We start from the raw sequence: 18986 nt of genomic DNA on the forward strand, positions 1-18986 counted from the left end.
TGCCTGGCACCATAACCTTTTGCAGATGGTTCCAGAAGACATCCTGGTTCACTGATGCAAAGCTCTCTTAAGAGATCTTTACAAATCACCACCCATTCAAGGATTGTCTGTTTTGTCATGTAAATATAATTAATTTTACAAATTTTTTTCCTGTGAGTAGCAGTGTTCTGGAAACCTCTATCCTGCTTCTCCTTGTGGGGTAGTTCTTTGCCCCCACAGTAGCCTAGAAAGATGTCACTTGCACGCTGAGAGGGGAGGAGGATGAGACGAAGAAGTGAGGTGAGCACCTCCTGTGCACATGCCCTCGTAATCGGATGCTGGGTGTTGGCAGAATGAGGTTGCAGCCTGGTAGTGTCACTTACCAGTTCAGTTCCTTGCTCTCTTCCTTTAGTTGCAACTGTGCGTGTTAGCTACTGAAGTGAGATGGCTCTTCAGGGCTTCTCCCCTAGTTTTGCCCTGTGCAAGTGAAACTGACTACATCCAGCATGTTAGCGAACACTGTTTTCTACTAAATTCACAATTGACTTAATTTTTGGATATTCTAAATCCCTTCACTACTGTTTAGAAAAAGCTCAAGGGAGGAAAGATAAGGGGGAATCTGAGTTAATGAAGTTGCAAAGGTGGTTTTTTTTATATTTACTCAGGTACTCTGTGCAACTGAGCACAGAGCTCTGTGTGCTGTTAGCATCATGTCCTTTCCAAATGCCCTGTTTATAATCATACAGTCATTGAGATGTAAGTATTTTTAAGTTGTCTGCACTGTTCTTTTTGTGCATTCTTTTCTGTGGTTTTGCTCTTTGTTTTTTTGTTTTGCTTTTATTGGGATGAATATTTTGATTCATTTGACCTCTACTAAACATGTTTGAGATGCTTAGCACAGTACTTCGAGAGATTACTTAAAAGATGTATTTTCTTCCTTTAAACTGAGGAGGATCTCTTTACTTTGAGTCAGTCTTTTATTCTCTGAATTTGGCAATAATTAGTACAAGAAAATATGACACCTTGCATGCAAGGACTGGAGGAAGCATGTGATGATGGAGGAGTGGTCAGCACAGATCATAATCTTGATAGCTAAAGATAGTTTGGGTATGCTCTTTCAATGTATGTTATAGTACAAAATTCAGGCTTAGATTTCAACTAGAGACAGAAGGAAAACCGAAAGAATGCTAGGCTTGTGAATAAGATGAAGTAGAAGGGGATAGAAGTACAGGATCAACTCTTTTTTTTTTTTTTTTTTTTTTTTTTTTTTTTTTCTTTGCACTGTTAAGCCTATGAAGCCAAGATTGGATCAAGATTAAGTTGTTTAAACCCTAGCTCCTATTTGCAATAAAACAACTCTTTATACCTACACCTGGGAAATGCACATTAGTCACATTTTAATGTTATCTAATGCTTACTTGTATTTAGTCATCACAGTTTGAGGTGTCTCCTTCTGGTTGCCTTTCTTCTTGTACTTTTTGAGCTTTGTATAATGCATGGTTTGTTCAAGAGGAAGCAAATTTATTATTTTTTTTAAAGAGGAATGTATAGGAGTCCATAGCTCATATTCTTTGATAGTTCTGCATATGTCTGCTGCCTTATAGTACAGATATTCATTCTCCCATGAATAAGAACCAAGAGCCTCCAACTATATATCCTTCTTGGAACCATCTTAGCCAGAAGCATTTGGGTTCAGTATTTTATATAATTTTTTTTTAATAGCTCAGGATTCCTTTCTCCTGGATTGTTAGACTCCTAGATGTAGACAGTCTTTCTGCAGTATTTATTTGAACATTATCATTCCGTCTTTCCTTCCTGTCCCAATTCTTTGAAGACAGGTATGAATACCAGAACTGCATGCACTGTCACAGTAGCAGGAAAAAAAGTTATTGACTGTCCTTTGTAGAACTAAAAGAAAACAGGCTTTACACCCTTGTCAGATAGAAGCTCAGTTTTTCTTTTCTTGTAAAGCTTTCTGTTTCTACTATGGTACGTGTTGGCATGTAAGACCCTTACAACATTTGAAACCTATTCTGTTTTCACAGGGTTTTTTATAACTAATACTCAAATTATTGTCCAAGCACTTTAACCATGACCATACTAAACATGTTCTGACTAAACCACCTGATTCCTGATTTCATTAGCTTTACTGTTCATACACATGTGCACTGCATGTGTGCACGTTATACATGCTGCTAGTGTTTCTAACATTGTATATTAGCAGGTCACTAGATGAATCTGGAGTAATGACAGTCATCGATTCAGCTAGAAAGCTGTTCTGTGATTGTACAGATTTACGAGGGGAGGGAATATTGCAGATGTTAGGGTATTTTTTGCCTTGCTTCCTCCAGCTGCCTTCTGACAGATGACAGAGTAGATTTTCATTTAAAAGTAAACTAAAGAGTTAAAATGAAATAAGTTGTCAGAAAGTATGGTGAAGACCACAAGTTCTTTGAGAGGATATTGTGATGGAAAAGCATACAAAACTGGCTATCAAATATTTAGACACCTTTGTTGAATGGTATCCTGTGTAAAGCACTCATAACCGCCACTGAGTTTAGGAAGATGATGTTAATCTCTGAAAATAACCTCCTACTTGAGGTTAAGCTTGAATGTGTTTGACCACAATTCCAGAATGAGAGGTTTTTATAGGAAGCAGAGACTGGTAGTCATGGCTGTAAACAGCTTAGTCTCCTTAACATAAACATAGATTCAGTGTTTTAAATGTTTAATCTGTAAGTTGAATATGGTGTCTCTGTGGATACTGCGTATAGGGTTCATAAGGAGCATCCATTTACATTTTCCATTTAGGTGTGATAAAGACCCTAAGTGACTATTATAAATACATTTTTGAAAAGACTCTGTAAATACACAAAAGTTCCCATGTGACATACCCCCCCAAAAGCATAATTATAGAAATATTCATAAACTGTAATTTACCTAAAACTCTGTACATATTCTAACAAATTAAAAGGTGGAACCTGACTTAAATTGCTGCTCTTTAAACTCTGAATCCAAATCTTTCTGCAAGTGTGTAACATGATGGAAAAGCACAGGTAGCCGAGTGTGTTAGTGATGATGGAAAAACTGTGAAGCAGGAGACCTCTTCACATCTCTGGTCTGGCTATGATAGGGAACAGCTGAGATGGTAAGAAAGTTCTTGGTGCACAGGCAAAGGTTTTGTGAGACAAAAGTGAAATTAAGCTGGCAAGAACTGGTCCTAAACAGAGCTGGGTGCATCTGTACTGCTGATGAGGAAAAACAGGTGTATGGTGAGGTGATTCCTTTGTATCCCCACCATCTTGGGCCTTACTCGTAGGGGAATGAAGAGAGGAGCCTACAGACCTTGTATGTTTGCTTACTTTTTGTGGCAAATGTGTCCTAATACATTTCAGAAATGTGACTGTACATGAGAATTACATTTAAGTTGTGGCTATGAAAGGAACTAAGTTATTTGTTTGGAACAGAAGGCATTAATTAAAGGTGGAGATGAAATTTATGATGCATGGCGCAAATAACAAGTTTGTTCTCTTTATTGTATAGTAACGAACTTTTTCATGGCTTCCCATGTTTTCTCCAATGAATGCTTGGGCTTGCATTGCCCAAAGGCAGCTTAAGCCAGCCATTCACGGACCTTACATGTATCTGGAAGCAACACAGTTTGGTCTGATGTGTGATTTGGAGGGGGGGCACTTCCTGCAAGCTTACTCAACTTGTTGAAAGTAAAATATATATTGTCTTCTGTAAATCCATGTTGTTGTGAAATGCACAGACCTGTCTTTATAATTTTGAATGTTTTTTGATATCACTGACATGATGAAAACTATGGTACTGATTTTTTTAGCTGTCAACATCTGTATTTGGAGACCTCAAATGTTAACAAGATGCTGCATTTTTATGTTTGCATCTCACTCTAGATTTTTCAGTGGCTATGTACCATTTAATTAAACCTCAGTCTGCTTTTGTAGAATAACTAACTAAAAAAGCAGCACAAAGAATAATGAGCCCTTTCACAGTGTCTATGCTTACACCTTCATTATCAATTGCATTTATTTCACTTGTGCCCAACCAGGGGTCAACCAAGAAGCCATGTTTGGACAATAAATTATCTTTGTCCCTGAAAAAAAAAAATCTTTAAAGGTTGCAATACAGCATCTTTTCTCAAGCTAAAAACATGTTTTGAATTAAGTCTTTGTTTCCTAAGATCCTTCTAAGAAAAAGAGAAAGATAGCAGGATGAATAAACACCCCAGAAGTAAGCTAAGCTAAATCTGAAAACTGGAAGGGAAAAGTCACCAGGTTAAACAAGCAATGGGAAATGCACTGCACAAATAGTCTTTGTGCTTCATTGTTTGAAAACTGTTAAAACGACCTTTTTTTCTCTTCATTCAGAGATGCAGCATCTGCTGCTTTTCAACAGGATGGTTAAGTTTTATCCTGAGGCATGTTGTTATGATCCATATTGCTTCTGTGGGATGTGTTTTTAGAGTAGTTTTGAGCAGTTTGCAGATACTGGGACTATAAACTTACATTAAGTGGGGTAAAATTAATTCATCTAATACAAACCTGCACCAAGCTTACATCAAAGTGGCAGAATGAATCTCTGAATGATTAGAAAAGATTGTTTGGAAGCGATGTTGAATGTGCTTAGAAATGGTCTCTCTGAAATATAATCCTGTGTAGAGTGTGGCATGGAACTACAGAGCTTATTTAAAAGCTCAGTGGATCTGTTGTCCCTTTTAATTTTTTTCCATTAGGATTTTGAAGAGAGTCTTAACTTTAGCCTCGGTTTGAATATGTGTTGGGAGTGGGCAAGAGGAGGGTTTATGTTTGGGTGTAGGACTTGGAGAATGTATTTTCTGTTGAGCAAATGCTTTAGACTGGCAAGCTGTTTGTACACCTGCAAATTATTTCTGAAGCAGTAAGCTATGTTATACCAAAAAAGAAAGTGCAAACTATCCTGACTTCTCTTTTCCTTACTTCCTTTAGAGTGCTTTATATTGGTCTTGCCTGTAATACAGCTCGATACATTTACATCTCGTATCTGGAAAACGCCTGGACTGTTCTTCCGATGGAAGTACTTCAAGGTAAGACAGTGCAGTAATGCCCTTCCAGTATAAGATCTGGTGCTTACATTTATCTTCTTTTCAAGTGAACTGTGATTAAGTAAAAATCTGGTATTTCTCTGTTTTTTTGACCACAAATATCCCAGAAGACCCAGGTCCATAAAACATTACTGTTTATCTTGGAAAATATTTGACGTCAAAAGGGTGGGTTTGCATTTGATTGTGCACAGATCTCTGTTTATTCATGCAGAACTGTGCGAGACGAACACACCCTTTAACTAAACAAAGAGACAGAAGCACGAGGTTGGTATGCACCTACTGCAAATCCTGTTTGGTGATAAATGTGAACTTCATTAAATGCAAAAGGTCGTGGTTCTTGAAAGGATGCTGTAAAAAAAACAAAACAAAAACCCAACCAAACAAAAAAACCCCAACCATAGTCTGGGTCATTCTGTCTCTTAAAATATTTTGTAGTTTTTCAGTGGTATTGTTTGATCATACCTTTAGACTACGGGATTAACTTTTTTAATAGCTAGAGAGGAAATTCTTTCAATAGCTTTGTGCTAATAGAGCTTCTTCAAGATACTTGCCTTTTAACTAATTTAGTTAGAAGGACAGAGGTGTTGTCTATGGAAAGTAATTTGAGCCCTGTTTTCAAGTTGTGTTGTCAAACAAGTCAGTAAGACCTTCATTGGAATGGTAAAGTATAAATTGTTCTAACTTAGATTTTATGACTTTTTTTTGTCTTTGTAGTGGGTACCACTTCTCAAAACCAGGAGAAGTCTAAACTATTTTATTTTCTGTTTTCTTCAGTATTTGAAGAATACTGAAGTATTTGGGTTTGTAAGCTTGCAAGAGGATGGTTAATTTAAATGCAGAAAATGTTTTCCCTGTCTTTAAAAATAATTGTACCATCTTTGTTAAAGCCAGTGTTTTGGATTTATACAATACTACTTAGAAAATTTTCCACAGATTATACTTAGAAGTTTTATTCTTCTATGTGCAGAATAATTTGAATTTGCATTAACTTTTTCTACTCTATTTATACAAATCTTTGTAAGGTAGATTTTTAACTTGAGTTATAAAATGCCATTGGAGAGCACTGTGTAGATCTCTGCATATACATAGAAAGAGATTTGTTTGTGTCCTGGCTCCTTACCTCCCTGCTAACAAAAACAGTTTATTGTATTAAAACTGCCCCAACAGCAAGTTTCTGAATTTTGTTACTAAAAAAACCCTAAACCACAACTATTGAATTGATACTTCGTTGTGCCTACCAAGTGTTAAAATATGAAAATGTTACAAAGAATGTGTTGCCTGCTTAAACATATGTGGGGAACAAATGATGAATACAAAGCTTTGGATATTACCTTCTAGGTAATCCTGTTTTAAGAGGCACCTCAACTCAAAATACAGGAAAAAATACCAACAACTTGTGTCTCAACAATACAGCCATAAGTCTATGCCCAGAAGCATCCTATAGTCATGGCTGAGAAAGAAGTTTATTTTACTTTTAATCTCATTTTTATTCTGCTGAAATTTCAACATGGATTGCTTAATATGTAGGTTTGCTTTTACAGAAAGGCTGTGAGGGAACTGTTTTCCTGGTTTTGTGTGGTGTGATCTTGAGTTATTGAGATTTAAAGAAAAAACGGAGGACCTTCAAAATAATACTTTCTCATAAATTTATTTGCCAGACTTTCTCTATATCTAGCCACTGCTGAATCATGTACGCTTGGGTTAATCTTTCTGTTTGCAGTTACTTATAGACAGCAAATGAAAAAGTTAAAAACAAACCAAACCAAACACACAGACATACAACCCCTCCCCACCCTGAAAGCCTTTTCATGTTCTACGTACACTTTTCAGCCTGCATCTAACATGCTTTATTAGTGTCCATGAAGTCCATAGGTACACTAGATGTGTATCTAATTACTGCCACTACATTTGCTACATTCCAGTAATCTCATTCAGTATTGCTGAATGGGACATCAAGTATATCTTTTTTAGAAGTACTGTTGAGTCCCCCCCTTATTCTTTTCCCCTCCTCGCTCTTACCGGTTTTAATCCCTTCTTGATTCATTATTTCTTTTGCAGCAGTTACCAGATCCTGTTTCTTTGGGCTCTGCTTTCTTCCCTCCATATCCACTGAATCTGTCGGTAGGGTTAAGGGGTGACACCTTAATGAAATTTGGTGAGGTGGAAGCTCTTATTTTTGTTAAGTGAGTTTGTTGACAGAGGTAAGAGTTGTAGCTGCTTTGCATATGTATGGATTAGAAGTATTTAAAAACAAAAAAAGAGTAGATTGTGCAGAACAGAGGTACCATGTGGGCCACATGACTGCATTAAGTTGATAGGTCTTTTAAATCCCTTGGTGAAGTACTTATTATAATTGTACCTACCTCTTTTTGGAGGAAGCTGTCAAATTCTGTGTAAATTCCAGTTCTATCAGCTGGAGAGGTTTTAAGGTCAACAACAGTTTCAGCTGCCTTTTGTAAAGAATTTATTTTTCTTTTTAATAAGTTTCTGCAATACAAGAATGACTATCCCCATGTGTTGTGCTGAGGGGCATGGAGAGATTTCTGGAAGATGACTCTGCAAACTGCATCCATTGATTGTAATTAGAGCCATGCTGTGTTTCAGTTGCTGTCTGTAACGGGGATAGGGAGGACTCTTTAAGTGCATTGCACTCTCAACGAGTAAATGACGAGATTTAAACTCACTTCTTAACTTAGAGTTTTGAATCCGCATGCTGTATGGACTTGCCCATGCAATGTATGAAAATAAGAGCTTGGGCTGAATCTTTAATAACTGAAAATTTCAAGACATCTTCATAGGCAAATGTGTGTAACGTATATACGTCATCAGTCTGTGAACACACAAGCAGTCTTGTTCATTTCGCACTTAATAGATTTAAGTTTTGATACGCTAGTTAGCTGCAAATTACTGTTCCAAAGCGATGGTCCAAATTCTCTGGTAACAGCTATGCTAGCTCACCAATTTGCATAACAGGTATTTTCTGAATTACAAAACTATATTGATAACCTGAAAATAATCTATTTTCACTTGGCAGTTATCCAACAAACTACAAAACAAGTACTATTCTAAGAAGTGACTCCTACTGATGCTCCAGCAATACAGTTATGTCTAGAGAGCAAAAAGCGTGGGTCTTTAACTGGCAATAATTAGGATGTACCTCTCTTGAAATTAATCTGGCTCCCTGAATCTTCAATTCTTGGTTTATATGTAAATTATCCGAAGTTTGCTAAACATTATTATTCTAAGCATAACACTAGGGTTGTTACACTTGTTGGAATTACAGTCCAGATGGTGAAATGGTGGTTACTGGTTTTAGCAAATAATGTCACAACATATATATTGTGAACAACTTCTTTTTAAAAGAATTGTGGTTAGCAGTAATCCAGACTAGATTTCTTACATAAGTTGTTGTAAAAACTGTTCTAAATAGTCACTGTTCTATAAATAATTATACTAAAGATCACATTAGTAATGTACACATACAAAAAAAAAAAAAAAATGCCCATACCTTTAAAGGCAGGTGAAATAAACTGGTTTAAAGGTATGGATTTGTTTTCAGAGGAACTCAGAACATTGTGTTCTATCTGGATTGCCTAGTAAAGGTGAAAACATCCAAGAACCTGTTGGTTAAGTTATGGCCTTTTGTTTTCAAACAAATACAGTGGTATTGTGCTTCATGGTTCAATTAATTTCTGATGTGTTTTTGATTTGCCTGGCTTTAAAACTTGACTTACTCTTTAATAGCTGATAAAACCAAACGTTTTACATTAATTGATATCCTTTATAAAGCAAAAACACATTATCTATATTAGATTAGCGTTGCTTTGTTATTGGGACAGTTCTTGATTGCTACTTTCAATGCATACATGGGTTTGCATTAAGATATTCAGTGAGTTTTAAAACTCAGAGCTTTTTGCATGGAAAATCTGAGAGTTTTAAAACTTTAAACTGTAGATGGTAAGGTAAAATGTACTCATCCTAATGTAAGCTTTTTATTTTTCAACAAGGTGATATACTATTACCAAAACCAGCTCTGCAATGTATAAAGGTGGCCTTTACAAACCCAAAGCTTGAGAAATTTTTATTTAGATTTGGAATGAAATTGAACTGTACAGCCTTATGGACATCTAAGATGGCTATGCCAGAACTGTATCAATTCCATACAGTGCTACTTACCATTTTACAACTAAGCGAAATCCAAGTTATTCTGTGAGCATGTTACAAAGTCATGTGTTTTCTTGCTCTTATGAGTCTTCAGCCTAAATGCCTAAGTAATTATTGAGTGTCCAACTGTTCATTAATAAGTCAAGTGTAGAGGACAGAAACATGTTGACTGAATCATCAGTTGTGCCAATATTTTTTTTTTTTTAAAACTGAGGCAGTAGAGCTTAAGCATTGGTAAGCTGTGATGACTATTTTTAATACCACTCAAATAAGAAAAAAAATATTCCCACTCAGTCTGAGGGTGGCAAAATAGTTCAGGCTTATTTAATGTGTGACGAGCTACAAAACTGTTTTGTTTTTCCAACTTCTCCCCAACCCTGCCTTTTCCTGTCCTGTTCTTCCCTAATCCACAAAAAACCCACCAAGCTCAAAGGCGAGGGCTCCACCTGCAGCCTGTTTCTGCATGCTGATGGTTATTCGCTGTCTTTCCCCTTAGCTGTCCTTCTTCTGCAGTAGGAAAAAGTGTTCATAACCCTGAATCTACAAGGCACGTGCCAGAAAGAGACTTTCAAAATCTCTGCTGGAGAGCTGGGCCTGTCTGGGATACGTGGCTGTTGTTTACAGCAGCGAGAACCTCTGCTGTGCTGGGTCCCTGGAGCGGGAGTGGGTGAAATGCGAGGCAGCAGCAGCGCACAGCAGTGCCTACGCATGATGCAGTCATAGTGGGAGGAAGGGTGTGCTGACTCTGCCTCTAAACAGAGAGGCAGGCGTGAAAATCGGCATCTTTGGCCTACCCTGAGGAGCTTGTGTGCTTTTCCCCTCCAGACCATTCACTGCTAAATGCAGAGCGTGTTGGTGTTGCGTCCAGAAAGAGTTTGCTTGGAGGCTGTTGGTTCTTGGGGGGAGTGAGAAGAGCAGGAGGGGATTAATTCTTCCCTCTGAAATGACATGGTGCTCTCTGGTCTTGTTTGGATTTTATGACCTTTGCACTGCCTTCATTGTGGCAGTAAGGAAACTGCTGAGCGGCATTAATGCTTTAATTGCCTGCAGCTTATGAAATCAAGACCGTATTTCAAAGGCCCCAGGTCACTCTCAAAGGGACAAGGAATCTGGCAGAGAGACTGTTAAGGCGCTTCATTTAGTCTTCCTAGGGACTGTGTCTCAAGAGGAGAAGTGAGTGTCATCTTAGAGGGAGAAAGAGCTATTGACAGACTCTGCAGAAGAAGGAGTCATCATGTCTTCCTGTGGCTTGGTTGCCAGTATCACATTACCAAAAGCTGATTTGCACTTCACAGACATTTGTCAGTGAAAGGGTTTTGTTGTTTTTCTCCTATGCGTGCTCCAACTGATGAGTGCAGTCACTCTGATGTTGTATTAGTACGCTCTGGACCCTGTACTCTTCGCAACGTTTCATCTCTCTAGGTGTCACGCACGCGGCTATATGGGCAGCTTGTATTTCGTACCTCAGCGCGGCAGTGCCTCCGGAGCTGAGAACGTCAGCCCAGGGAATCCTGCAAGGTCTCCACTTGGGTCTGGGCAGAGGCTGCGGGGCTATGGTTGGCGGGGTTTTGGTCAATTACTTCGGTAAGCAAAAATTGTATTGAAGATTTTTGTTTTACTTATTGAAGTTCTGGTTTTACTGAACTACCAGCTTTAAACTTATTTATACTTAAGGTATGGTTATGTTTTAAAGCGTAATGCACTTTGTATAAAACATGGACTCATAGAACTGCTCAGGCTGGGAGAGACCTCAGGAGATCTCCAGTCCAGGCCCATGATCAAGGCAAGGTTAGCACTGAATTCAGACAAGGTTGCTTATGGCTTTGTCCTGTCAGTGTTACAGATTGAATAAATATGTTATGCCTAGATATTTTTAGTACTGTGTGAGCAAATCTCCAACCTGATCTTTAACTAAGATGAATGAATCCTTTGTGAGAGAATAGGTTGATGCTATGCAGCCTCTTGATGAACAAATGAGCATCTAATTACTTGGTTAAAAATCCTTTGCAAAGCCTGTTGAAGAAGTGATGGGGGAGGAAGATGTAATGAAAGAAGCTAGTAAGAGTCTACATGGGACAAAAGATACCCAAGGAGTGCATAATGCTGACTCATCTTGTATTACTTTATTAAGTAAGTAGATTCTCAGTTTAAAAAAAAATAAATAAAAAAAAATCTCATTACAGGTCCCGCGGCCACATTCAGAGGAATAGGGATGGCTTGTTTAGTGATTCTTCTTCTATTTGCACTGATCCAGTGGCTGTTGGTTCCTGATGAAGAAGAAGGTAAATATTTATGTCACTGTGACACTGCAGAATTAGAGCTAGTGAAAAAAGGTATCTTGGAAGCTGCTCCCTGCAGCTTTTATTTTGTATGTTTGGTGACTTTACTCAGATTTTTACAAAACTGTTTGTTTTCAAGTGAGAAGTTTTTTCCTGAGCAATGATAGAAATTGAGGTGATGTGTTCCTGTTGTAAGAAGGGCAGCATTGCATTCTTGGATGCTGGCAGGAGGAAAGCATAACATATTTTACTACCTGTATGTCCTCTCAGTTCTGGGAATCCCTTCTGTTAGTCTTAACAGCTATAGTGAGTCACTTCAGTTGCATCAGTTCTTTAAGGTCACCTTGACCACTGCATTCTCTCATATTCTACTGGTCCAAGCTACCTCTGCCAGAAATTGTAGAGAGGGCTTCAGAGGACACAGACTTTCATAGCTGCCTCAGTTCTGTTCTGGTACCTGAGAAATCTCCCCTCAGGTGGAACTTGGACTTTTTCATCTCCACCTTTATTACTATAAAGGTTAACCAGAAGTTAAAAGCTTAGTGCAAAGGTAACGATTTAGCATAAATCTAATTCTTACAAAGACAATAAAATTGTGGCAAATTCTGAAAAGTCATGAATTTTTGAGCTGCTTTTTACCCAAATGTTACTTGCCAATATGAGCTCCGAGTATGAAGTGAAAGTTAGTTTTCTTTAGCTAGGATATTAAATGAATTGTCCTTGACTGGTTATCAAGTCGCCTGTACTGAACTGTTCAAATATTTGTTTTATTAGAATTTGCTTCACCTTTGTTCAAAAGATAATGGCAAAAAATGGAAAGGTGAAAAGGATATTTGGTGCTTTAGTTTCCCATCAACTTTCAGTTAATTACACGTGAACCTACAAAAGAATAGTTTTGTTCTTAATAGCCTTATTCTGTTTAGTTTGTTTCAGTTTTTGGTTTTCATTTAATACACACTACCCACCTTAAGAGCTTGTATCTTAATTTTAAGCATGGCAGTAATTAGGTTGCTTTCAACAAGACCAGCTGGATGAGTAAAACTAAGCATGTGGTCAAGTGTGTGCAGGATTAGTCTCTTCATTTCCTCACTACTAGAGAACATTCAGCCGTTGCTTAAAAAAAAACAGTATGATCTAAGAGTCTGTAAATAAAATATGATTTTATAATTTTGAAAAAAAAGATCTTTTTAATCAGTAAAATATTTCTACTCAGAAAAAGTATTTTCTCAAAATTTACAGAATGTGTTATTTACAGACTCGTAGAGAACATACAGCTATTATTTAAAATATCCAACAGTTTCTAACAATGTATTTAATTACTTTTCATATATAAATACTCTGGCTCTTCAAGATTGTAAGGCACATTGTGTTGGGTCATGACAGTCATTTAAGGGGTGACATTTCAAGGCAGTTGTGAAAACTACTTCAGATTGTTGGCAGACCTTAGAGGTAAAGGTCTGTTGGGAAGATTTCTTCCTTTACCTGAAAGTCTGTGACAGATATTTTGTCTCCTCCAGTGTGTCACTCTAACCCTGTTCTTTTCTCACTAACGGCATAACTTTGTAGTAACTATGGAAGGATGGTTTATTTCTTAAACAGAAAAAGGTGGTGAAGATGTGAAACAACTTCGTAAGTTAAATCAGTAAGCTTAGAAATTTTAAGATCAGAAATGGCTGTTCTGATGATGTAGGCCATGCGACTTCACTGAATGGTTCCTGTGTTTAGTTATGAGTACGAGTGAGTTGTAAGATGCAGGCTTTATGCAGAGAAAGAAGTTTGCCACAAGTCTAGAAGAGTTATTTTCAATTTGCATGTAACAGGAAAATTGCTTCTTCCATGTAAAATGAAAATATGAATTTCTAGTAGCTGAGAAAAAACAGACTGCTTCATGCTCATTAGCCCCTCCTGTTTATGCAGCCATCCAACATACCTCACTGCAGTTGCAGAACAGCCTTGCTTATAAGGCAACAACCACATTGCGTTTCCCTAACTAGACTGTGGCATGTCTTGCTCCTGGCTGTTTGTGCCAGTGTTCTGCTTTCTGTACAGTGATAACCATATTATGAAAGCAAGAAACGCTTTGTGTTCATTGTCTGCTTTACACTTTTTTTAAGCTCGTTGGCTTTGCCAATGATTATTTTGTTTTAAAATTCAGAAAAGACAATGCTGGCGGAAAGGATCCCAGTGCCTTCCAGTCCTGTTCCCATAGCAACTATTGACCTTGTACAACAGCAATCGGAAGATACCATGCCTCGGACTGAGCCCAGGCTCCCTCTAAAGAAAACTAAACACCAAGAAGAGCAAGAGGATGTGAACAAGCCTGCCTGGGGCATCAGCTCTTCTCCTTGGGTCACCTTAGCTTATGCTGTCTACCAGATAAAAGAGATGGTTAAACTGTCCAAAACCAATCCAACTCCTGAGAATCAGCCTTTGCAGGTAATCTTCTAATGTGCAGGATGTTCTTAAGTATTTATTAGATACTAGAAAACCTTTATAGCTGTGTAAATCTGTTAGTATCTGGCAGGTATTCTCTGTCAGCCTGTAATGAATTTGGAGTTGTGACACAGCAGTTGAAATACTGCATTGAATAGAGTTGTTTTCTATGTGTAATAGAGCAGGAATAACTATTTTTGCAAGTATTATCTTCCTGAAGATGGGAGGAGAGGGAGAGACATAGAAAGAGACTCTCTTTTACAGGCTTGGATATTCTTGTATTCCCTTTAAGTTTACATTTGTTTTCATGTTAGTTGGAATGTGTGGGTTATGCATTTTGCAAAATTTACAAGGTGATAATTGAAGATGCACAGCTGCTTAACACAGTGTAAAATGATTTTTATTTAGTTTTGCTTCCTTGGGTGTCAAACATCTACATGTTTGCAGAAATAGGTGTTCCAGACAACTACTGATGGGATACAAAGCCCTCTGTTCAAATAAAGTTAATATCTTTTTTTCCTAGAGTTATACTAGCTAAGAGCCATTCTGTGATGTAAAATGTCTGATTGCTGGTGCTTACTTTACACCATTTCCCTTCTGTCCAGTCTTCTCCCAAAATACCTTTTAATACCTTTAGGTTTATTAATGATTGGGTGGGCTTCGATCTTGAACTACCTTTTAATGCTTTGGACATGCGTTTCAGAATGGAGCTGAAGCATACTGCTTAAGCAAAGTGGGGAAAAGTGGTCAATGCAAGTTCTAGAACAGCATGGTTAATGTTAAAACCACTGTGTTTACCTGTCTGGAAGGAGCAGGTGACGTACCTTCTTACGCACCTGGTAGGTGTAAACACAGAAGTGCTTTTTCCTCAGCTGTTGTCTTCAGAAATGGGTTATTTGGAATATGAGTGTGAATCGGCAGAGCAGAGCGTGTAGGAATTTCACCTAGTCAGCCACCTCCTGCCTTTCTTATTTGTCTTTATTCTTGAAAATATATTTACAGGCATGTCTGCTTTGGGTTGGTTGGGGTTTTTGCTTGTTCTTGAACTTCCCTGAGTCAAAGAATGTGGTTTTTATAGTGACACTGAAGATATCACTGGGTCTCTGACATCAGAGTAATTTGTCCAGACAAACCGCTGTTTCCCATTGGTAAACGTCCTCAGGGTCTTGGTTACTGTAAGCTGTCCCCTTTTTAAAAGAGAAATCGGAGAAAAGCAGTCGCACAGAATTTGCACAATGAACATGGCAAGAAAATAATGTTTTGCAGTTGTGTGGTGTTTGAGAGAGACTTGTCCAACACTGCTGGACACCACCCAGCTGCTTCACTGAAAATTTTGAAGGGGCCAGAAAGGCTTTTGTGCCTGTTGGCATCTCTATGCCACATCATCTCTTCATTATTTTTTTCTTCCTGTAAAAATACAGTGCTGATATAAAAGTAGTTCTTGTTGATATGCCAAAAATCAATGCATCCCATTGTATTATTTTCTTCATCATATGTGTTCTCCAAAATCTCTTTTGCTTACTTCAGCACACCAAAAGGACAAACCTTCTCCAAAACATTTCAGGTTTTGTGCTCAGTCATTTATTTTAGGCTAGTGATATTAAAATACTGAAACTAGAAAAAAGCTGCCCAGCTCTCTTATTAAATTTGTTAAATAGCCTCCTTAAAATGGAAATAGATCATTTGGAAGGAGGGTCAGTGCACAGAAAACGGAATTAGTGACAAAAATCATTCCTTCTTATTAAGATTTTTGCTTGATTTTCTACTGCTTGCTTATACTTCTTCAAGCAAAGGGACATACTTGCTGTATTCTCTATTCTTCAGTGCAAAACAAATAATCATAGATAGTGTGTCATCTTCTAATGTGAAATGTATTAGCGTGAAGGCTTTCTGTTTCAACCCTGGGGAATGTAACCAGTGTTTAAATGTGCTCTTTTGTTCCTTAGTAAGGCCTGTTTGAGTAGACTGGATGGAGTCGTACATCAGTACGGCAAAAGTTCTGCCGTTCAGAAAGTCTGAACAGTATCTTGGGGAGGGATGGAACTATTGCAGAAAGCTGTATTTAAGGAGCATAAAAAAATTTTACAGAATTGTTTGGTCAAAATAATGATCTTGTCTGAACATTTTGAAGTCCAGTTAATTGTTTTTTTTTTCCCTTGAAACACAACAAGTTTGTTTTTTGCATGCTTCTTGGGAAAGTGCAGTTAGGAAAAGAGATGGAAGGTAAGCTACTGTCTGTTTGCTATTAGTGTCATCTGGATTTAAATGTACTACTTTTGCTTTGCTTCTTTAAGTTTGAATTGTTGTGTTGCGGGCATTCAAAGTAAGCGCTTTGTGAATTTCCAGAAGTGCCTGAATGCATCTGGGGGTATACCACTGGGGACAGTGTCATAAGTGTTTATACTTACTTTTTGTATGCAATCCTTTCCCCTCTCTTTAGAAAATCAATGAGAATTGCAGTGCTTCATCAACCAGCTCAGCAAGACAACCCCAAAATCTGACAGATTCTGGGCAGTCCAGAAATTGTTCAGCACCAACACCTACAGCAACATCAGATTCCCAAGTAGATGGCGACCGCATTGTGTTGGATCATGATGCTCATCCTGCTGCTGCAGGGCCCTGAGATGCGCTCATCTTATCAAATCCAGTGCATGGAATTCTGCTTCTCACCTGGGAAACGCTGGAGTAGGAGCTCAAAAGTAGGACTTCATCTTAACAATCATAATGTGATGCAGTGCAAGCTTTTAACTATATAAAGAATATTCATATGACTACACAGAGCAACATGAGCAGGAAAGCCAAAAGTTCGGAATTCTTGAGGGAAGTGATGTGGCCAGATCTAACGACAGGAAGAATTTTTGGCTGCTTTGCTAAAGCTGAGTCAAATGCTATGAGATTTCTTTGCAATCTGTAGAAAGAGGGAGTTCACTCCTCACTTGTTGAGGAACAGACTGTCTGACTTGATTGGGTAGTTTTCTTCTTTGAATTTGTTCCCAGGACAAAATGAAAAGGCTTTTTAGGAGAGAAATGGGGTTTCCCTGCATAGTCTATTAGAATATATCAGATCAAGTAAACATAGAAACGGCATGAAACTGTCTCTGTAAAGATTTCTCAGAAACAGCGTAGCTTTAGGAAGCGTGTCTTCATATTATGGTGATGGATTAAGTAAAACTCACACATATTCAAAGAATATGTCTTTGAAGCTAATGTTATCTTGTTTGAGATAAAGGTTTAGTTCTGCAAAGCAAAGATTTTGAACTGGCATTTTAGTGAAACAAAAAAGCTGGAGGAAGGCTTCTGAAGAAGTTAACCTCTGCACTTGCAGCCCTTCACTTGGGCATAGGTTGTGTGCGTTTGGGTAATTTTAGGTTTGATGTTGTATTGAGACAAGAATCTTTGATCAAGATTGCACAGCCTGGGACTGATCAAGGGTTTCAATGGACACACTGTCTTTTTGGTTTATTATTTCATCATCTATACAATGGTTTATTTAATGCAGTGTAGTTACTGTGGTTATTTATTAAGAAAACAGTAAGCTTTAAGTGCCTAGGGAAGGTGGGGGGTAGGGAGGAATCACCTAAAAATCTTAATGATTAGGATTATGGGGCAAAGCTGTTGACGCAGAAAATAAGTGGAGTCAGATATTCTCAGGAGGAAGCAAACTAACTAAATTGCAGTATGTTTAGCAAATTCCTTTGCCCAATGTCAAGACACTGGAAGACTTTGGATTATGTTTTGTTATGCTTTTCAATATTAACTGCAGCCAGCTCACTTGCTGGTGTCTAGTGAAAACTGCTGCTGGAGGGAAATCCTTGGGCTCAGGGAGGAGTCTGGGGGGTTTAGTCAGGATAGTGTTTTGGCCCATTTGCTTATATTAACAGCTTGTTCCTGGGAGATTCTGAGCACTCAGCTTCTATGGGACTGAGTGAGCGCTGCTCAGCCCTCCTTGAAATCAGGTGTATGTGATGTGTCAGGCCTTCCATGGGGAAGGTGCGTGCTGTGGTACCATACAGTGATCCAGAGGCAAGACTGACAGGAGGACAGGGTTAGGGGGGAGGAAGATGGCAGCAGCTAAGCAGGAAAGGAGGAGCACAGTTTTACCCACTTTGACATCCAATCAGCTTGACTGAAGGGGTGTCCCACAGCTGTGCTTTAGCTGTGCTTTCAGAACAACCTGTGTTCTGGTGGTGCCTGGGACCAACACCGTAGACAATAGAAAGAAACATCAATGACTAGCCACTAGTTACTTTTTTTGCACTTGAACTTAAATGTACTGTACTCACGTAAATCCTCATGACTTGTCTAAGTGTCCTTTAAAATCAGAAATGTATTTATTGTATGTTTGTATAACCTGGGGGAGAACTAAAGACTGAACTGGTGACAGGACAGAAGGATGCTAAAAATCATCTTGAGACAAACCGACCACTTGTTGAGTTCATACTGTATGGTGTTACCTCAGCTGCTACTGCATAGCAACTGGATTGTGAGGTGAAGAGCTTGTACACTGTGTTTACACTTCAGAATTGTGTATTTGAAATGCCTGCTCTTTTTGGAATTGTATAGTCATTCTATGTTGCAAAACGGACATGTACACCTGGGTTTTGATATTTGTGAAACTGTAAAAACTGTGGTAAGAAATACAAAATATCCATAATGTATTTAATAGTATCAATCTGAACTTTTATTACATTTGCTCATATTACCCTGCCAGCAGTGAACACAGTCACCTGAATTGAAAATAATTCAACGATAATGACCTTTTGCAAGGCTCGCTGGAGGATAGTATCTGGAGGATAGTGAACCTAGAGCCTAGGAACTACTCTTGCACAGTGTTAAAATCTGTTTCCTGATCAAATCTGACTGTAGGCACAGATTCTCTCCTGTAGGGTGAGGGGAATGTAAGGGATGCACACCGTTGTGCTTCATAAACAGGTTGATATGGAAGTGTGCCAGGACATCATGAGTGAAAGTCAAAATTGGATATTACATTTGTCCCCTAGCAGTTTTGAGATAGAGGCTGCTAAGTG

General features: G+C 38.2%; 1 protein-coding gene across 5 annotated transcripts in view; it reads left to right on the forward strand.

Annotated features, from left to right (window-relative positions):
* MFSD6 (major facilitator superfamily domain containing 6) overlaps positions 1-18617 on the forward strand; it is a 32757-nt gene extending 14140 nt beyond the window's left edge. For 3 of the 5 annotated variants that reach the window (XM_049814950.1, XM_049814959.1, XM_049814940.1), the window contains 5 exons: positions 4968-5065; positions 10670-10831; positions 11431-11529; positions 13682-13962; positions 16400-18617. In XM_049814950.1, the coding sequence (XP_049670907.1) occupies positions 4968-5065; positions 10670-10831; positions 11431-11529; positions 13682-13962; positions 16400-16582 (823 nt within the window). In that variant the 3' untranslated portion in view covers positions 16583-18617. Of the gene's footprint in view, positions 1-4967; positions 5066-10669; positions 10832-11430; positions 11530-13681; positions 13963-16130; positions 16183-16399 lie in introns of all 5 variants that reach the window. The other 2 variants (XM_049814965.1, XM_049814973.1) reach the window with 2 other exon arrangements.
* Positions 18618-18986: the final 369 nt, after the last annotated feature.

Source organism: Accipiter gentilis, chromosome 1, assembly GCF_929443795.1.
Source record: "Accipiter gentilis chromosome 1, bAccGen1.1, whole genome shotgun sequence".
In the NCBI taxonomy this organism is placed as follows: domain Eukaryota; kingdom Metazoa; phylum Chordata; class Aves; order Accipitriformes; family Accipitridae; genus Astur; species Astur gentilis.